General features: G+C 36.4%; 1 protein-coding gene across 1 annotated transcript in view; it reads right to left on the bottom strand.

The window, feature by feature from the left end:
• Positions 1-21083, bottom strand: part of ARHGAP15 (Rho GTPase activating protein 15) — a 630382-nt gene that overhangs the window by 507700 nt on the left and 101599 nt on the right. The window contains exon 5 of the mRNA XM_025405285.1: positions 19779-19866. Within this exon, the coding sequence (XP_025261070.1) occupies positions 19779-19866 (88 nt within the window). The remainder of the gene's footprint in view (positions 1-19778; positions 19867-21083) is intronic.

Genomic DNA, 21083 nt, shown 5'->3' with positions numbered 1-21083 from the left:
ACGGCTGGCTCCTTCTTATCCTTCAGTTCCCAGTTAAATGTCACCTTGTCAGAGGTCTTCCTTGACCGTCTTATATATAAAAGAGCTGTACTCCAGTACTCCTGGTTACTCTCCATCCCACTACTTATTTTAATTTCACTGCAGCCCTCCTCCTAACTGAAATTAACATATATATTTTTATATGCTGACTGTCTGTGTTTCCCCCACCAGAATTAAGCTCCCTGAGCTAGGGCCTTGTTTGCCTTTCCCTCTACTGTTTTTCCCAATGTATGGAACAGTGCCTGGCACATAGTTGTTGTTCAATGAATATTTGCTGAATTCATGAATGAAGGAAAAATACCAAAATGCAACTAGCTTTTGTGCTTTGGAAGGAAGACTTAAGTGTCTCAAAATTCCCAATTTTACAGCAATTAAGTTTTGTATTTTTTTAATGGTTAAGCAGTCTTTGGTTTGTGATTTGGAAAAATGAGAAACGGTTTAATGGACTCATATTTGGATTGAATGTGATATTACACACTCAATTAACATTTATTGCACACCTACTATGTGTCAATGTGTTACCCACTGTGCTGGGCTCCCTGAACTCCAGGGATAAGGGAGATACTGACTCTTCCTTGAAAAAAATCTCACATTAGCTTTAGATTTCTGTATAATTATCTACAAACTCCATATGCTATAGGGCTAAAGGAAACCTGTGGGTAAAAACAGTCTAAGCTTTTACAGTTTTCTCATCATCTAGCTTTGTCAATCTCAAAACGTTCTCATCAGTATCTGTTGTGCTGAATCCTTACTAACCCCAATAGGACTGAGGTTCAAGAGGCCGAAGATGAGACCCAGAACCAGCAAACAAGATATGGGATTTTACGAAGGGTTTACATATCAGGGAAAGAGGCCAGTGGTGCCAGGTTGGACAGGAGAACCATCTCATGTACAGGAATACACCAGTGGCAGCGGGCTGGACAACATAACTACACAGCCCAGCAGCAGAGGGCTGGGCAGGAAAACCACAACCTCTTGCTACCAGCATACAGTTTATATAGTATTTTCACTTAACACCCTCCCTTTAAGGACCTCCACCTGGCAACCTTCATCCACCGCACCACAAACCTCAGAGCCTCATTCACCTGTGCGGCCTGTGATCCACGAGACTGGATGAGGGCTCAGGTGTTTCTCATGGACAAGGAACGAATTTCCAGGTTAGCTGTTCCTGGATTCCCTAGCTTGAAACACACGTTCAGGTGTGTCTGTCATAGAGGGTCATTCCAAGGAGATTCTTAAGCTATTGCTATCAGGTGTGTTTACCCTACAGCTTCCTAAGGCAAATCCCACAGCACCTGGCACGGGTTTATCACAATCCAACCCCTGTCCGTGGCTATCCTCTCCAGGACCTTGCCCAGTCTCTTGCATTCCTTCCAATCTCACTGCTTCACCTTGTCTCCACTTCAGTGATTTTCATTCTGCTGCTCATCTGACAGATTCCATTTTTGGAGATTTTCTTACCCCCACCCTGTTATGTGTGTTTCTGATGCTATTAAAATAATCGACCTTTGTGCAATCTCCCAGTCTCTGAATTCCTTCCTGGCTTCACTTCCTTTCATGTCCAGGCTTATATTCCTGATTCCACAGTTACTTCAACCACCCCCTCCACCTGCCTTCTTCTCCAAGGATATCACTCTCATCTGCTTGCCCCTCCATAATATTCCTCATATCCCCGAATACTGGAGAAATAACTTTTGACTACTTAGGGTAGCAATATTACAAATAATGTCTACCTTCTTCAGCTGGGTCTTTGACTCTGCTTAGCAAACTTTGTATGTGTTCCTAGTCACTTTCTCTTCTTCCTCTTGACACTGCTCTCTGAAAGCTTCAACCCTTATAAGTCCACCCCATGAAATGGTTTGTTCCGACTTCATGGAGATCATAGCCCTTGTGCTAGAACAGTCACAACTCTTCCCACTTTCATACTTAGTCTGTGTAATCCAAATAAACAAACGAATATAAAGTTTAATGATAGCTTCCTCTATTGCACTCTGAAAGCTTAATATTGATTTCTCATTTACTTCTTACAACAATCTTGTGAAAATATTACCAGTGCTTTCAACTTACACATGAAGAAACCTAAGCAGAGAGTGGCCAAGTGCCTGACATGAGATCATGTACTTAGAAAGTGCCTGAGTTGATATGAATTTACTTTTATCAGATTCCAAGTTCTAGGGTTTTGATCACAATGGAATCCATGGCCTCCCTTCCACACTCATCTTTTCCTCCTACTAGTTCACCTAAAAATCAACATCTTTTTCAGGACCAAGAATAATAATTCACATTTTCTATTTTTTTCCTTGAGTCATCATTTCCCACTTTGTCTTCTGGCCCCAGAATTCTGGGGCTGTGACTGGCCCATCTGTCTAATAAACTACCATACCTTGGCAGGACAGTGGCCTCTGTGAGTGTCAAATTACCTGACCTGTCAGTACCATAAAGCACAGAAAGGACTCGCAAGGCATGTCCTGCTTTGCCTCAGAGGAAGAGCTACTCCTTCTGCCCAAGGATTGTTTGTCTCTAGTTCCTAATTTCATCCAGTCTTGTCCCTCATTTCCGGAGCTGTCCAAGAATAAGAATTTCACATTTCCTTCTACTTTCTCCCTCTCAAATAGATTATATCTTCAGCCTCTAACCATGTTCATCACCCCTGTTTATAAAGAAAAAAATAGAAGAAAAGCAAGCATCAACTCCACACCCTCACTTTTTCTCAATCTCACTTATTTCCTTTCCATTATTGCCAGATTCATCCTTCTCCTCAATTCATGTTCTCTGTTTGCCCAGACTCCATTCTCTTCTTCAACACTGTAGTCTGATGTTTACTTCCTTCTTTGACTTTTCTAAAATGTCTTAACCATTAAGGTCAACAAAAACAATCTGATGCCTTGTTTCCCATCTGCATCTGACTTGAACTCTGCACTCTTAGATTCTGTTGGCCCTTCTCCTTAGAGCCCTCTTGTTTCTTGGCTATGGAAGCATTTTTTTCTCTAAATTCTTCTTTCACCTTTTATACTCTTCCCTTTCAGTTACTTCTACTGACTCCTCTTCCTCTTCCCACTTTCTAAATGTTGGTAACCCCAGGTTTAGCGTTCTAGGCCCTCATCATTTCTCCTCACTCATGTGATTCCTATGGGTTTTGCTCTTGCCCCTAGTCTTGCCCCATCCCCTGCCATATGTTGACCCCTCGATGGGTGCCTCTGGCCCCCAGCTCACTCTGATGTGTCAGAATTATATTTTCTACACTATCATGAGAGTGTAGCACAGACACCTCAGTGAAATCATTATCTTCTTCTCCCACCTGCCTCCTTTTCTCTATTGCTTGTCTTACTTAATAATCCCTTCACTCCCTTCACCTGAAAGTTTCTTAACTCCCTCCTTTCTTTCACCATCCATAATCAAAAGGCACAAAGTCTCAAATTCTGGAATTAGTTCCTTTTTCTCCATCTCATGACCCTAACCTCAGTAGAGTTCTTATTTTCTCTCACCAGAATTCTTCTACCTCTTGCCTCTGTGGCCAAAAACCCTTGCAATACATTCTCTGTATTTTGACCTTTTTTCCCCTCAAAGACACAAACCTCACATTGTGGAACATTTATCTATGGGGTAGTGTCCAAATCCTTTGGTAAGGTATACGAGCTCCTTTCTGTCCTCCTCCAACCATCCCTCTCGGTTCTATGCATTCTCCCATTCTTCTCCACACCAGCTATGCTACATCCATGGCAGTTTCCAAAATGCAATGTGTTTTCACAACCCAGACATTTGGGATTTGAGTATGCATTCATTCTTTTCATCTGAAATACATTTATCTCTCTCTTCAATCTACCCTGCTTGCCTGCCATCTGCCGTAATCTTGCTCATTTTCAAGACACAAGTTAAAAAAATAAAAATATCCACGGGGAGAATTTCGCCTCTGCAGGTAGTCACTTACTCCTTCCACCATTTCTCCTATTTGAAACATACTGTGTTACAACTCTTGTTAGTCACACATTGCTACTCCTTTTTGGTGTGTTTTTTTCCCCTAGCTATCCAGTAAGAGAAGGGGGTTTGTCTTATGGTTCTTTATTCTTCCAGAATCTAGCAAAGTGGCCCCAAATAAGTGTTCAACAGATATTTGTGAACTATTGAAATAATTGAGGAACTGTATAGAGAATGACAATGGAAAATATCGGGGTTGATTCCAATGCATTAACAAATAAAAATAAATAATACATCTCAGAATGACAGGTTACAAAGAAAGAAGTATGTAGGTGGGTACAGGATAATATTTCCATTTTATACCGACTTTAAGAACTGATCATCTGGTACAATCAAAGTTAATAGAGATTTGGGGTGAATTCAAAAGTATGACAGAAAAAAAACAAAGTTATTGGTAATAATAAATATATTCTCTTTAAAAAGAGAAAACTAGAATAAATAGCTTGAGGATTGTGTAAAAATTGTCCTAATAAGTAGTTCATTTTCACAAAGCTACAGCAGAAAGACCTATGCCTGAAGAACCGTTTTGGGGAATAGAGATTATTAGAAGAAAAACTTCTCAGTATTTAAATGTTAAATATTGGAATAAGTAGTTCAGTAAAGTTGTAGAATTTATTTGGAAGACAATCAAGATTTTATTCAAGAAGCCTGAAATTAAAGAATCCTTTAATAGAAAACATATTTCTGATTCTACAGCTATAAAACACAAGAAAAAGTCTGCTAATGAACAGCACGATGCCAATGGATCATATTGTACATCATTATAAAAATACACTTATTTAAAAATGACTAAATATGAATTTAAATCTAAGAATGTACACACCATAGCTCTTCTGGGGTGAACTTAGAATAGAAATAACTGATTTTTAAAATATTTAAATAGAATTATTTAAGAGTTACTGCTTTTGGACAATAAAACATAAAAGCTTCTTTTTTAGAGGAATGTGAAGTCATTAAAAATTGACCCTAGGTCTCTCGCACTTCTGATTTTTATTATTCTCTTCGTCTATCTTCACCATTTCCCAATAACAGCTAACAGAGTATTTTCTCTGTAATATTTTTTTCTCCGACTTAGATTAAACCTGTGGGATTAAGTTTCCCATTTTTCTTTATGGGATATTTGGGGTCCATAGTCTTTTAATGTATATTAAGAAAATATCAAAGGCCAGATGCTCTTTAGCTTGATGATAGCTTCCATGATGAAGATTGGGCATATACGCAGGCCACAAATCATTTGACCGCACAGCCTTATACCCTTATTACTAGATGTGGTTCAAAAAGAGAGACAAAGCTCAGATTTTATGAAATACGTTATTAGCGCCATTTTTTATTTTGGATTAATTGCTATTCCAGAATATAGACTCAGATTGTCCTTATCATTTTGAAACACGAAACACAAAATCTGTTTAGAGGAATTAAGTTTTATCACATAACTGGTTTTGATTCTGGAAAATTGTTCATGGAGGAGGATAAAACTCATTTATATATTCTCATTTGGGCAAAATGATTCAGGAAAGAGGACTGAATGGATACCTGATCTTATTAATGTCTAAAGTATGGCCCCTGTCAACATAAAAGAGGATACTTTGATTATAAGATGTGAGTTTTATGTATATGAATATAAATGATGTTAATAATAACAGAAATTGTTTCTACAGTGAAATTTCTCAGTATATTACATGACCAAATCAAACCACATTTTCAGAAAAATAAACCTTTGTTAGTGATTGTGGGCACGAGAATGTTATGTGCTTTTTGTTTGTTTTTGAGGAGAAAGTATTCTATACTTTTCAAGAAATGAGCACCTATTGCATTTGTTTCTGAATCAAAATCTTGCTGGAATAAATATAATCGCTTCTACTTAGTTTATTTTGTTCTGAACTGATACAGTTTTACATTTACATTATATTAAAAAGGTAATTTATTTCTGCAAGGTGAATAGCTTGGGTACACTTTTGATGTCTCAGGTGCCTCCTCAGAGTTTCCCCTTAGACTGTCATCCACTCAGTCAACCTCAGCTGTCCCTGTAGATGACCATCTCTGCCTGGGCAATGCAGTCCACCTCTTGAGAATGACCAGTCACCTTCTTGGAATGACAGACTTCCCCCACAAGGCTGCCAGATTATAGAGGGGCCTTTGGCTCCTTCCACTACTTCCTACTTTGGATGAAATGCCACTTTGCAGGGTGTGGGACCTGGCTTTCTGAGTAGCCTCCCAAGGCTGAGGCAGGTCCAACTGATGCAGGCAAGTGAAGACTCTCGGTGGTGAAATTTAACCAAAAGTTCAGGAAATGGGAAAAGTGCAGGAAATGGGAAGAAATATGGGAGATAAATTCCTTTTCCTTCTTCTGCTCCCTTCCTCCCATAGATTGGTTTAAGCTTTCACCAGTGTACTTGCAGCCCCTTTTCTCTCTGTCTCTTTGAAGCTCATTGAAGAGGGGAGCCAACATAGTAACATCCCTGTACCACTCCCCATCATTTCTGGCCTGACTTCCTTTTCACTTCACTCTCTGTGTCCTGGATTTGTACCTCCCAAATAAAGCCTGGCTCTTAATTCAGGCTTTGTCTTCCAGAAAACCAGGATTGAGACAACTGATGTTGCTCTCACTATGGCAGAGGCAAATCGCTCTCCACCAAAATGTGTGCTGTGGTCCCTCTTCAAGCACCTTTAGTTGTCACTGGGAGCCAGTTCGCCAGCTGAAGACTTTATTTCCAGCCCTATTTGCATCAGAATGTGGCCAATTATTCATTCTTACCACTGGAATGTGAGCAAAAAGACTTCTAGGCACATGCAGATCTTTCCCACATTCTCCCTTTACCCTTCTCTCATCTGCCACTACTCCTAACGACAGTACTCTATTGCTTCACGTAATAATAACGACAATGATAAATACAATTAAGATTTATTATGTTTGCTCTGTGACAGGCACATTGCATCAATTTTCTCACGTGTGGTTCTATGAGATAGTCACCTTTGTTAATCTCATATTGCAGTTGAGATAGCCAAGAAATATATGAAAATAAAGTTATCATTAACATTTGAAAATAAACTAGAGCAGCAAGTAAAACATTAACCTGGGATTCCTAGCCCAGGTGATCTGACTTGAAAGCCCCTGTTTCTACCTAATGTGATACTGCTTCTCAGAGCATTTCAATTTAGTAGTGAATTTTTAAGAAAGACTATACATATACTCTATAAATTAAAAAATGCACTGTGGGGTGAAAGCTCATTTTATCTTAGAGAAATGCAAGCTCCAAAACAGATGCATTTCATTGACCAAAATGATAAACCACAGAGAGACAAGCTTCATAATTAAAATAGTTTCTGAGAGAGCCTAAGGTGAGGTTTATTGAGGGACAGTAAGCTCTGATCCATTTATAAAGAATCCTGTCAATTTCATGGATTTTTGCGGTTATTAAAAATTATGTAAGATACAGAATTTATTATAGTTAATGGCCAAAACTTGAAAAAAATATAACCAGAGAACATGGCTTCATTTATAGCAATATCGATCACTTGATTTTTTTTCCTTACAAAGTTTACATTAATAAAACACGGGACTTTAATTTCCTTTTTTTCTTCTCTGTATTTCCATCTCTACCCATTATCCTCCAGATTTTGAACTGTAACTTGTTTTTTCTAATCATTAAATGTATGATGAGGCCATATGATGGTGCAATCTACAGCTATACTAACATACTGCATCAATGATAACCATGCTGATGTGGCAAGAATACTACTCTTATGAGAATTAAATGATTAAACAGAGATTTTAAAATGCCTTCATTAGTCTAAGGCTGATAGATCTTTTGTTTGCCCCTCCATTTTTTCATGATCTTCTTAAGCGGGGGTCTGAATAAGGGCTCAATACTCACTCTACAAAGATAAAATCATTCCATATTCATTTTGCACGGAATACTCAATAATTCATGAATAGCTTTCTGATTGAAACTATTTTCATCTTTTTGCTAAATCACATCATTTTCCCTCCATAAATAAGTTCATTTTGTTGTTAAAGTCATACTACAGTGAATGAGCATTAGATATATTGCATTATTTAATTAATGTGTGTGTTCATTACTCATATTGAAAGTAAACAATATTTTGTAAAAGTAAACAAATTATTATTTATTTTATTTTTTATTTTTATTTTTTTAGAGACAGAGTCTCATTCTATTGCCTAGGCTATAGTGCAGTGACTTAATCATAGCTCACTGCAGCCTCAAACACCTGGGTTTAAGTGATCCTCCTGCTTCGGCCTCCCAAGTAGCTGGATTTATAGGTGCATGACAATCATGTATGGCTATTTTTTTTTTTTTTTGACAGAGAGTCTCACTCTATCACCCAGGTTGGAGGGCAGTGATGGGGTCTCGGCTCACTGCAACCACCACCTCCTGGGTTCAAGCAATTTTTGTGCCTCAGCCTCCTAAGTAGCTCAGGTTACAGGTGTGCGCCGCCACACCCAACTCCTTTTTGTATTTTTAGTAGAGATGGGGTTTCTCCATGTTGAACAGGCTAGTCTCAAACTCCTGACCTCAGATGATCCACCTGCCTTGGGCTCCCGAAGTACTGGGATTATAAGCGTGGGCCACCGCACCCAACTAATTTTCTAAAATAACTTTTGTAGAGACAGGGTCTCAATATGTGGGCCAGGCTGAAAACCAATTATTTTGATGAGGCCTTTTATGTTGCCCATTTTTGCTTCCAAGGTTATGGCTGAATGAGTGGTTTGGAAAAGTTAATAGTTCCTTAAATGACTTAGAAAAGTTTTCTGTTTTTAAAAGTAAAATTTTTATAACATCAAACTCATAGAAGCAGAGAGAATAGTACTTACCAGGGCCTGGGGGTTTGTGGGAAAGGTATGGGGAGATGTTGCTCAAAGTGTACAAAATTTCTATTAGACAAGAAAAATAAATTCTAGAGATCCATTGTACAGCATGGTAACTATAGTTAATAATAATATCCTATATACTTAAAAATCACTGATTATATTTTAAATATTTTCATCACACACAAAAAATGAGGTAATGGATATATTAATAGCTTGATTTAATCATTCCACAATGTATACATGCACCAAAACATCACATTGTACCTTTTAAAAATACAATTTTTTTCTTCCACTTTTAGGTTCAGGGGTACATGTGCAGGATGTGCAGGTTTGTTACATAGCTAAATGTGTGCCATGGTGGTTTGCTGCACAGATCATCCCATCACCAAGGTATTAAGCCCAGCATCCATTAGCTATTCTTCCTGATGCTGTGCCTCTCCCCACCACCCCCTCCAACAGGCCCCAGTATTTGTTGTTCCCCACACTCTGTCCATGTGTTCTCATCAGTCAGCTCCCACTTATAAGTGTGTTTTTCTCTTCCTGTGTTAGTTTGCTAAGGATAATGACTTCCACTCCATCCATGTCCCTGCAAAGGTCATGATCTTGTTCCTTTTAATAGCTGCACAGTATTCCATGGTCTATATGTACCACATTTTCTTAATCCAGTCTATCATTGATAGGCATTTAGGTTGACTCCATGTCTTTGCTATTGTAAACAGTGCTGCAATGAACATACACGTGCATGTATCTTTATTGTAGAATGATTTGTATTCCTTTGGGTATATACTCAGTAATGGGATTGCTGGGTCAAATGATATTTCTGCCTCTAGGTCTTTGAGGAATCACCACAGTGTCTTCCACAATGATTAAATTAATTTACACTCCCATCAACAGTGTAAAAGTGTTCCTTTTTCTCTGTAACCCCACCAGCACCTGTTCTTTTTGACTTTTTAGTAATTGCCATTCTGACTGGTGCGAGATGGTATCTCATTGGGGTTTTGATCTACATTTATCTAATGATCAGTGATGTTGAGCTTTTTTTATATGTTTTTTGGCTGCATGTATGTCTTCTTTTAAGAAGTGTCTGTTCACATCCTTTGCCTACTTTTTAATGGGGTTGTTTATTTTTTTTCTTGTACATTTGTTTAAGTTCCTTATAGACTCTGGATATTAGAACTTTGTCAGATGAATAGATTGCAAATTTTTTCTTCCATTCCGAAAGTTGTCTGTTCACTCTGATGATAGTTACTTTTGCTGTGCAAAAGCTCTTTAGTTTAATTAGACCCCATTTGTCACTATTTGCTTCTGTTGCAATTGCTTTTGGCATTTTCATCATAAAATCTTTGTCTGTGCCTATGTCCTGAATGGTATTGTCTAGATTTCATTCTAGGGTTTTTATAGTTTATTTAATAAATGGTGCTGGGGGAACTGGCTTAACCATGTGCCCAAAATTGAAACTGGACCCCCTTCCTTACACCATATACAAAAATTAACTCAAGATGGATTAAAGACTTAAACGTAAAACGCCAAAATATAATTTTTAAAAAGTAAAAATTGACAGTTGTTGGCTCTGATTAAAAATACATATTAGTACAATGTAAAATAAAAAACGTAAGAGTAACAAAAAAGTCCCTTACACAACCAACATATAGGCTTTCTATTGAATATACTGGCTTTAGAACCACACAATTTTAGGAGGAAAATATTCCCTAAAATGTTTACAATGTTTTCGAATTTATATCAAAAGTGACACTAAATTTTCTGAGCAGTATGTGATGAATACAATAGAAACAGTGGCTCTCATCCACCCAATTGATGAGAATGAGTTCCATAGCATCTGATTGTTAGTAGAAAGACTTTACACAATGCATTTGTTTAAGCAGGGTGTGACACTAAACAGATATTCTGGAGTCAGATGAAAACATCACTAGGTTTGCAGCCGTTGCTCACTGAGAGGGTGACACACCTAGTTCTTGGGACAGCATGTTTTTAGCTCTCCTTAGATGAATAGCTCTGCTTGTTCTCTTTGCACTAGAACTTCTTTAGAAATGACCATACTGTTGGAGGTCAGAGACATATGAGAATATCAAAATATTTTGTCAGTGAAAAGATGTCCTGTGATTTACTAAATGCATTGAGCCAAAATGATGACAAACAGCCATTTTACAATTTTCTCTGTCGTAAGAGCTCAGGCCTTATTGCTCACATCTATTTGCATAAATTTTTAGAACATGTCTCTCAGATAATTTACCAAGTCCTGCATGTGTTTTTAAATTATACATATACAAAATTAAGACAGACTTAATTTTATATATATACATATATATATATCAGTTGTCTCTCTCTCTCTCTCTCTCTATATATATATATATATACACACACATATGTATATATGTGTGTGTGTGTGTGTAAATTCCCCAAACATCTGAAAACTCTGAGTCTCTCTTAATTGAGAAATTGAGAATATTTCATATTGGTTACATTGTCTACAGAATGAAATGATCTCTTCTCCCAGTCCTGTTCAAGGTCTTTCATAAACCAGTTCCACACTGACTTTCTAACCAAATTACACTGCTTGCTGTTCCACAATGCTGTTCCTTAACTTAGTTTGAAGCTATTCCTCACTCCCAGGCAACTTATAGAAGAAACACAAAATAGTGTGGACTAGGAAATATTCACTCTAGGCCTCAGGGAACCGCCATTAAAACATTTCAAGAACAGTGACTAGTACACAGTGCATGGAAGAAGGCAAGAGATCAATATACATCTGTAAAATAAATAACAAAAAAGAATTTTCCATATTTCATTATTAATTACTTTCTTATTAGTACATAAAATATTTTTTGCCCCCTTGTACATCAAAATCCTATTCATCCTTCAAAAATGTGCTCAAATGTCACTTCCCCCATGAACATATTTCAAATCCTATCCAAATGGAAGCAATCACACTCTTCTCTGAGTTATCATAAAACAACCCCATGTCTTGTTCATGCCATTTTAGGACAACTACCAACATCCATTTTTTCACTATGCTCAATCTAAGGCCATACTTCCTATTTGTTTCAGTTTGGTTCATTTTTTTATCTTTCAGAGCACCTATCATAGTGACTTAAAAATCTATCATAGTGACTTAAACATAAAAGATGCTCAATAATATTTGATATAATAATCTCAAAAGGTAATATTTGAACAAAAGGAGAGATACATAAGCTGAACATTATTTGCAATAGTAGTTTCTCTGGAAAAAGACCAGCTATAGCTAAATCTATGGTTCCACAGCATGTTGTCTAATATTTTTTAACACTTTAGTCATGGTTTTATTATAATAAACCTATATGAAATTATGTCTCTTTTACCATGTTGTGAGTACTTTAAGAGCAGGGATCATATATTATTCATTTGAATATTTCTGTTGCCCCTAAGGTAAGAACAAAACAAAAAGAAAAAAATTATGTGGAACCTGGTAGGAGTTGTTAACTGTTGATAGAATAAATGAATGGATGTTCTAAATTGCAGAGCTTCTTCTCTATGATGCAATCCATCAAATGGGTTTTGTTTAACCAGAAATGGAGATTTGCCAAATCTCATGCACATGGTCAGGTGCCTCCCGAACACTTCAAGCAGAAGCTCTAAAATCACAAAGTACAGCAGGTACTTAGGAGTCAAACTGCAAACGAAGTGCTAGAGTCAATTGAAATACTTCACTGATACCAAAATAGGAAAGCGTATCTGAAAAATACAAGGAATGTGAGTCAAGGCCTGAGAAGATAAATCAAACAGGCAGCTCCTGATTCCCTAGTACTTCTTTAGCACCAGATGAAACAAACACTAATGTGGGTGCTTCTGAGGAAACAGTTTTCACTTCTGCAGTAAATGAGATGAAGATCCTTGAAGAATGAGCATCCTCTCTTGCTTTGGCCCTACAATAGGCCTGGCTCTTTTAAGATACATAACACTGACTAGTACTGCTATTCAGTGTATGTTTGTTAAAATAATAGCCATGACAGATTATTCCAGAATGAAGACACCTGGAGTACGCTAACACAACTCATTAAACTCATTTGTCCCTCATAGCAAATCTCAGGTCATGATACTCTTCTCAATCCTTTTCTTTTATCCTATCTTCAAACCAAACCAAAAATTCATTTCTCTTTGCTGTGCACAGACTCTGCCCATTCTCAGTTTTATGCCATTGTTCATGTTTTTTATCCCCCTGCACTCCCTCCCTGCAAATCTCCACATATTCAAATTATAACTGTCCTTCAAGGCCCAATTCAAATCTTTCACAGATGTGAGCTCGCCTTCTTCAAAATCTCAGGAAAAAAAAAAAAAAAAAAAAAAAAACCTCTACTATGTTTCTTATTTCATCTCACTCTATTTTCTGGCAGAGATTTTATAAGGCAAAGACTATATCTTGATTATATCTCTATGCCTTATATGTAGCCCTAACGAGCAAGCTGTTCATTGTAGAATTTCAATACATATTCTTATGAAGTCTTTTCCCACCAAGATTTATATAAATAGCACAAACTTGATTAACCAAATGCATACTTAAATTAAAGTGAGGTAGATTGTAATGAGAAGCTATGTTTTTGGATCAATTCTCCCACTGAAAACAATAAAAATGCTGGATAAAATGTTTCTTTTTAAAATTACTCCCTAAAAGAATTGAAAATATGAAAAGACAGTGGGACTGCCACCGTAAACATTTTTTAGGGGTGGAAATATGAAGTCAGTGAGGGAAGCTGAATATCAAAGTAACATAACTGCATTTTTCCTGAGGTCATTTGTTTATGCTACACATTTGAGCTTTGGTCAATCAAACCCAGAATAATGGAGCAAGGTCCTGGCCGAAGTGTTATAAAGAATAAGGGAGAACCAATATTAAAGTTGTTGCCTTTCTCCAAACCCAAACAAATATAAAGAAGACTGTTTTGGTAGATGAGCAATGTAAAATAAGAAAATAAGAAAAAATGAGGCACAATCTTGTCCCTGAGAAGTGGCAGGATAGCTACGGCCCTCCTATTATGTAGACATAATTGGAGAGTTTTATACTGTTAATTTAGATTGAGATAGTCAGTCTCTGGGAAGGTCCCAAACCTCACGAGAAAAATCTAAAATAATATGGAGTAGGACACATTTGTCCTAGGCCTCAAAGTGCCTCCCATGATAATATTTCAATACCAATGATTAGCACACAGTCAAAGATAACCAGACATACAAGAAAACAAAGCAATATGAGTAAGAACCAGCAGAAACATACTGACACAAATTTAGATGTTAGAATCACAAAATACAGATTATAAAACAACTCTTCCTCCTAGTTACAACAAAATAAAATAGAGTCTTAAAAAATACCTGCAGGAAAAAAATAACTCAATATACATAGTACATTTTTAAAAGAAACAAAATTCTAGAACTAAAAATTACGATAATTGAAATTAAAAGCTTAATGTTCATTATGAAAGGAGAATGAAGAACTGGAAGATACCTAAAGAGAAATTATTTGCAATGCAGCTCAGAAAGACAAAAATATAAGAAAAATAAGAGTGTAAGGCATTTAGAGAATACAGTGAGAAATTTAACATGAGTGTAATTGAAGGTTTAGAAGGAGATGAGAGAGGGAATATAAAAGGGGCTACATTTGAAAAGATAGCCATTGGGCCTGGCGCGGTGGCTGACACCTGTAATCCCAGCACTTTGGTTGGCTGAGGCAGGTGTATCACTTGAGGTCAGGAGTTCAAGACCAGCCTGGCCAACATGGTGAACCCCTATCTCTACTAAATATACCAAAATTAGCCAAGAATTGTGGTGCATGTTTGTAATCCCAGCTACTCTGGGGGCTGAGGCTGAAAATTGCTTGAACATAGGAGGCAGAGGTTGTAGGGAGCCAAGATCATGCCACTGCACTCTAGCCTAGGTGACACAGTGAGACTTTGTCTCCAAAAAAAAAAAAAAAAATAGCTACTGGAAATTTTCTGAAATATATTAATGATAGCAATAAATAATTTTAAGAAGCATAACAATCCAGGCAGGAAAAATGAAAAGAAACTGACATCTGTATGCATCATGGTGAAACTGTAGAAAAACAAAGGTAATGAGAAAAATATTATGAGCAATCAGAAAAGAGCAGTTATATTAACAGGTGATTTGATTGTAAGAGTGGAAAACAGAAGACAGTGTGATGATATTTTTGACATGCTGACTGAAAATGACTACCAACTAAAAATTCTATATTCAAAGAGAATATATATTTCTAGGATGAGGGAGAAATAGAGATTTTTTTCAAAATAAGCAGACTACGAGATAGATTGTCCCTGCAAGACCCTTAGCACAGGAATTTCTCAGAATATATTTCAAGCAGAAGAAAAAGTGATTCTAGAAAGCAAGTCCAAGGTTCATGGAGAAATAAATAGCAAAGAATGCACCAAATATTAGGCAAATGTAAACAAACATTGACTCCATAAAAGAGAATAATAATGTCTAGTGGTATTTAAAAAATTAAAACACCAGATGGTAATAACATATACATTGAGAAAGGGATACATTGATTAAAAATATTCTAAGGTAATATCTTAGTAGAAGGTAAAGGATCTCACACTAGCTTTATTTGTTGATAAGTACTAATGCTGTAATGCTAAGTTAACTATACTAACAGAACAGAAACAAAGTGCATCCTCCCAAACTAGTAAAGAAAAAAATGGAATGATAAAAATATTAAAGGACAGAAAAAGCAATAAATACTTAGTGAAAGAAACAAGAGACAAATGAAACATACACTAGAATTCCCTTTATATGAATTAAAAAACACCTAAATTATATTTTTAAGGTATATAGCTATAGGTGGGAAAATAATGAAAGGCAACAAAATAATGACTAACACGCAGGTTCGTGGCTAACTCCAGAGAAGGAAAGAGGCTATGATGACAAAGGGACAACTGATAGGGGTTGGGGCTTCTAAAGGGCTGGCAGGGTCTATACCTCGTCCTGGGTGGTGCTTATGTAGGTGATTGATTAATACCTATTAAAAATACACATAGATGTTTTATACATTTTACTTAAAATGGTTTCTGCATTATTTTATAATATTTTAAAGATTTTAAGTGAGTTGTACATAAAAATACATTTAAAAAATACGAGAATACGAACACCATCCTTTCCTTCATAATTCAGGAAATCTGAATCTAGGGACATGAGTGGTTTTCCTCCTCACTGGAGGACCAGTCAGTCCAGATCCACCCGCCCTGATGAGCAAAAGAGAGAGTATGTTAGGCAAATAAGGGGGACAGTTTCCTTTTTGGTAAAGAGCGTCTTTTATTCTGATAATTTTATCCTTTCTGTATTTTGGATTCGTCATTTTATAATGTCCTTTCTGTTATAAAATGCTGATGATAGTAGGTGGTCAGTTATGATTCAATGACCTTTTTATAAAACAAGAACAGAATAGGTCATTCTTCCTTCTCTATTGCTGACTCACTGAGAAACCAATGAATCTCTGTGAAAATAAGCAAAGTGATTCTGTGCTTATTTGCACAGTAAGGCTGCTTTTGATAAAAATGTGACTTGGATATTGTTATGGATTGAATGTGTTCCTCTAAAATTCCTATGTTGAAACCTTAAACCCCAGTGTGATGCCATTAGGAGGCAGGGCCTTTGGGAGGTAATTAGATCATAAAGGTGGAGCCCTCATGAATGGGATTAGTGGCCTTATGTGAAAAGACATGAACGTCTGCTCTCTCATTTTCTGCCCTCTGCCACGTGAGGACACAGTGAGAAGACAGGACAGATGTAAACGAGGAAGCAGGACCTCAGCAGACACCAGATCCACCTGTGCCTCCATCGTGGACTTCCCAGCCTCCAAAACTGGGCGAAATGCACGTGTGTGGTTTAAGTCACCCAGCCTTTGGTACTTTGATATAGCAGTCCTAACTAAGACAGATATGCACTGGAAGAACTTCAGTGAGAAAGAAAAGTAGACAAACACAGAATGTGGGTCAGGCACAATACTTTGTAACATGCTGTATTAAATGTGAAAACAGTAAGGGTAAGAACCAAAGGAAGAAGATGGGGGCACTGGGATACTTCGTATGGACATTCAGGAGGTTAAAATCTAGAACCCTAAATGGATGGATGGCTTTATTTTCAGTATTAGTCATTGCTCTGAGACAGTATTTTATGCTACTTCTGGCTACATTCTTTTGGAGGTCATGCATGATGGAGTTTCTTGAATTAGTATATTCTCTCTTCTATAAATGTCTGAATCAGGTCAAGTACAAAACTAATGTAATAATATAATTCCACTGTATATTGTGTACTACAGAATATGCTATATTTCTATATTTAATAGTATGTGATATAATAAAGCACAATTTTTTTGGTCATTATGTATTTGTTTTTACTAATTAATTTCATTATTTACTAATTCTGTTGGCAGGTATCAGTATGCCCATTTCACAGGTAAGGATTCTGAAGCTCAAAGAAGTGAGTAATGTTACCAGCTTCTAAGTGGTAAAAATAGAATTACATTCCCTAGAGTCCAACTTCAATACCGCTCTGGCTGGTTTTGTTGCCTTGTCTCACGGCTGCATTAACACTTAAAGATCATTTGTATAAGGACTAAAATACCATTTATTCTTTTAAATAACATTCTGCACTCACTCAGGCAGCTTGTTCTGATCCCTAGGAGGAAGGGGCAGACATTTTTCCAGAAGCACAATGAACAACACCAGAACAAGTCTAAGGGGGTGCAAGAGAAATTCAGAAACTTGAGCATAAATCTCTTTCAAAATAAAACCACAGCATCTTTAATCAAGGCCTGGCAATGGTTGTATCGTTTCTCTAAGACTGGAACTGGTAAACGTGGGCTATCCCACTAGACCTTTAATACTGGGTTAGAAATGGATCCAAGAAGTTGACTAGCAAGTCAATTCATGCAGCACAAACATGAATCTGTAATTCTCTTACCCATTACCACAAAACACAGTTTGTTGCTGCTCTGAATTGACTTTGAAGACAATGAGTGCCTGGTAGAAACCAAAAAACCATTAAAAATGGGGCCAGAAGTAATAAATAAGGACTGCCAGAAAAATGTTAACAAGTTTCTTCTACAAGTCAAGTCTATTGTCAATTTACAACAGTTCTGAAGGTTGAACAAGAGGCATGCAATTAGTTAGCTAACTTGCAAGGGTTGCCTGCAATCAGAAAGGGAGTTTTCTTTCACCTGTATAAAATTTAACAGCTGATAATTTTATCTCCTGGTATAAAAAGATTAAAATAATAAAATAAAAATAAACCAAATGCTTTAAAATATGGAATCTTATCTCTCCCATTATCCCACACATTTGCGTAAACTCTCTTCCCAACGGAATTCTTCTCACTCAGCAGGGGAAGATCATCTTTTCAGCAGCCAAACTCAGCAAAGCCAGTGACTTTCCTCCCCTCCTGACTTCCCCCTTAGAGCTCATTCAAAGGGAAGACAAAGGACCTGCAAGTGGATGAAAGTTGTTTTGTGCCTGGCCCTTAGGGGTACTTTATTTTCCTTAAAAAGATTTTCTCAACCTTACTGTAGCCAAAAATAAAAACAAAACAAAACAAAACAAAACAAAAAACCCTAAAAACATTTCTGAGGCAGTTTAAATTAAAAATACAAAGGACTGAGATATATTTTAAATTTATTCATAATTAGTTTACAGATCGGACAGCACTGAGACTCCAAAATCATCAAGCCACTTGCGGATAAAGGCTACTGCGGTCATCAGAAGCAAGCCAAATGCTACCTTTTGTTCTTACTAAAATCTTCTTTTAAGAAAAATCTCCTAGCAAATGATTTTCTATTTTCTATTTAAAGAGGATTACATAGCAAACACAACTAGTGGCTGGAGAGCAAAGAACTTCCCATCGTTTTATTACCTGCCAAATATAAATTAGTTCATTGTGGGTAATTCCTGCCAGGCGACCCCTTTCCTTGTCATCCATCAGGCCGATGGGCTGTGGCAGGTTAGTTCCTGCCCGGAGTCCTTCCTAATCAGGAGGCTGTCAGATATGTTGCCTGCCCACTGTCTCCTACATCTTGTGGCAGCTCTTGTGTTTGGGCAGCAAGGTTTTGAGCTTGAATTGCCCCAGTAACTGGCTTCGAATTGCTCTTACTTACTATCACTGTCAAGTCTTTGTAAGTATATGTGAGGCCCTCTTCCAGGTACAATGGAGAAACCCTACAAATTTCACTTTGTAATAACTACAGGATACAGAAATTGTATTAGCTCCATTAGATGGGGTCATAGAAAAATGCAAAAAGGTTAGCTGGATATAGTGAACGTCACAGTTAGACTAAGATAAAAAATCTCTTGGCTAATTTAGAGTGTTTCCTCGTTGGTAATACCCTATATTAAGGTGCCATTTATAAACAGTTTATTATTATTTATTAATGTCTGAAGCACTTTATAGCATGCTAGATAACAACTTAAATTCATGTATTAAAGATGCACATACATGGTTTAATACGATTTACGTCTTATAATATTCTTTAAAACAGCTTCCCATAGTATCATCCGTTAAGCATTTATTACTAATGCATTTTATAACATACTTTATAATACATTATTTGAGCAAGTAGCTGCATTTAGTGATCATTTCATAAATAAGAATAAGGCATTTATAAATGGCACCTTAATTTAAAGTGTTACCTTCGCATTACTACATAGCCGCTCACCATACATCTCATTTTGTGATTATTCTCCAAATGCACCACTTAATAAAACAGACACTAAGTTCTATTTTCCCTTCATCTGATTAAAAGTTTATTTAGTCATTTTCTCCATCTGTTTTCAGATGTTGGTAGCTTGGAGGTTTTAGTGTGATTTCTGATAAAACCAAATTTTTAATCCTACAATATTTCTGAAAAGATGTTTAACAATAGAAACAGAGAATTACTTACCATATTGGACAGAGCCTGTTGCTTGGATTCTTTGTAAAATTCAATTTTTCGACTAGAAAGAACAATCCAGGAAGTAGACCAGTTTTTCCTTAGAAAAAAAATAAAAAGGAAAGAAAGCATTATCAGTTGAAGAAATCATTTATAGATACAGTATGAGCAACATTTGGAATGAGTAGAGACCATCTTTATTTTTAACAGTCTTCCTAAAAGTCTCCTCTTTATTAAAATCTATAGGTGGTATGGAATTTGGGTAATAATAAAGACATTCTGGAATTATTTAAAAGCATAGCATTTATAGTAAGAGTTTCTTAATTTATAGATCCACCTAAAATCTTTTTCAACTACCAAAAATCCATTTTTTGTGTATCCATGTGCATTCTTCCCATAAAAAGTTTATGTTTTTACAGCAAACCAAAAATAGCAAAGTATAAATAGGAATCAGAACCCTTTCCTTCCTTCATTATTTCTTCTCTTCATTGGTTTAGTGTATTTCAGTCTTAAAAACTAACCAGCCTCATGTGTCATTGCTTAATTCAAAATATTTTCATAATGTAGAATCTTACTAGAAATCAAAGAAATGCAAATAAAAATAGTGACATGCTTTTTCCCTCTTTGTACATCAAATTGTCAAGGAATAAAAGAACTAACATCTGATAACATCCAGGGATAATCAGGGTGTAGGAAATAGATTCTCTCATACACTATTGGTAGGAATGCAGACTGTTGCTTCCTTTCTAGAGTGTAATTTGAAAATGTGCTTTTTAAAAAATCCCTAAAAATGTGTATATCTTTTGGCTAAACATGTCCATTCCTATGAATTTAAATTTATTCTAGAGAAATAGTCTCACAAGTTGCTGAGTCTGTGTGCATAGAAATTAATTGCATCATTATTTGTTAATTCCATACATAAAGTATATAAAAAGATTGGTTAAATAAATTGCATATAATACACCCTTATAACAGAATAATGAACCCTATGCTGTAGAAGAATACTGATGTAGGAATGTTTTAATGCAGACCATAATACATGTAGTTTATAACTGTGCTGTGCTATTTACCTAGGACTTTCTTCACCCATACATTCCCTTCTGATTATTAATTCCATTAATTAGAAGTCAAAACATTGCTTTGTCATATGTGCCATCCATGACTTCCTCTCATATCACTTATTATAAATTTAAAAATATTTTTCATAAATTTCACCTCTATCCTCCATTAAGAAATGAGCCTCGAGATGTTAGAAATCAGTTCATCTCTACAAAGGTATCCCCAATGCTTAGCATGGTGCCTTGGACAGAATAGACA

Source organism: Theropithecus gelada, chromosome 12, assembly GCF_003255815.1.
Source record: "Theropithecus gelada isolate Dixy chromosome 12, Tgel_1.0, whole genome shotgun sequence".
In the NCBI taxonomy this organism is placed as follows: domain Eukaryota; kingdom Metazoa; phylum Chordata; class Mammalia; order Primates; family Cercopithecidae; genus Theropithecus; species Theropithecus gelada.
The sequence above is the reverse complement of the archived record's forward strand: the minus strand, read 5'-3'. Positions and strand labels throughout refer to the sequence as shown.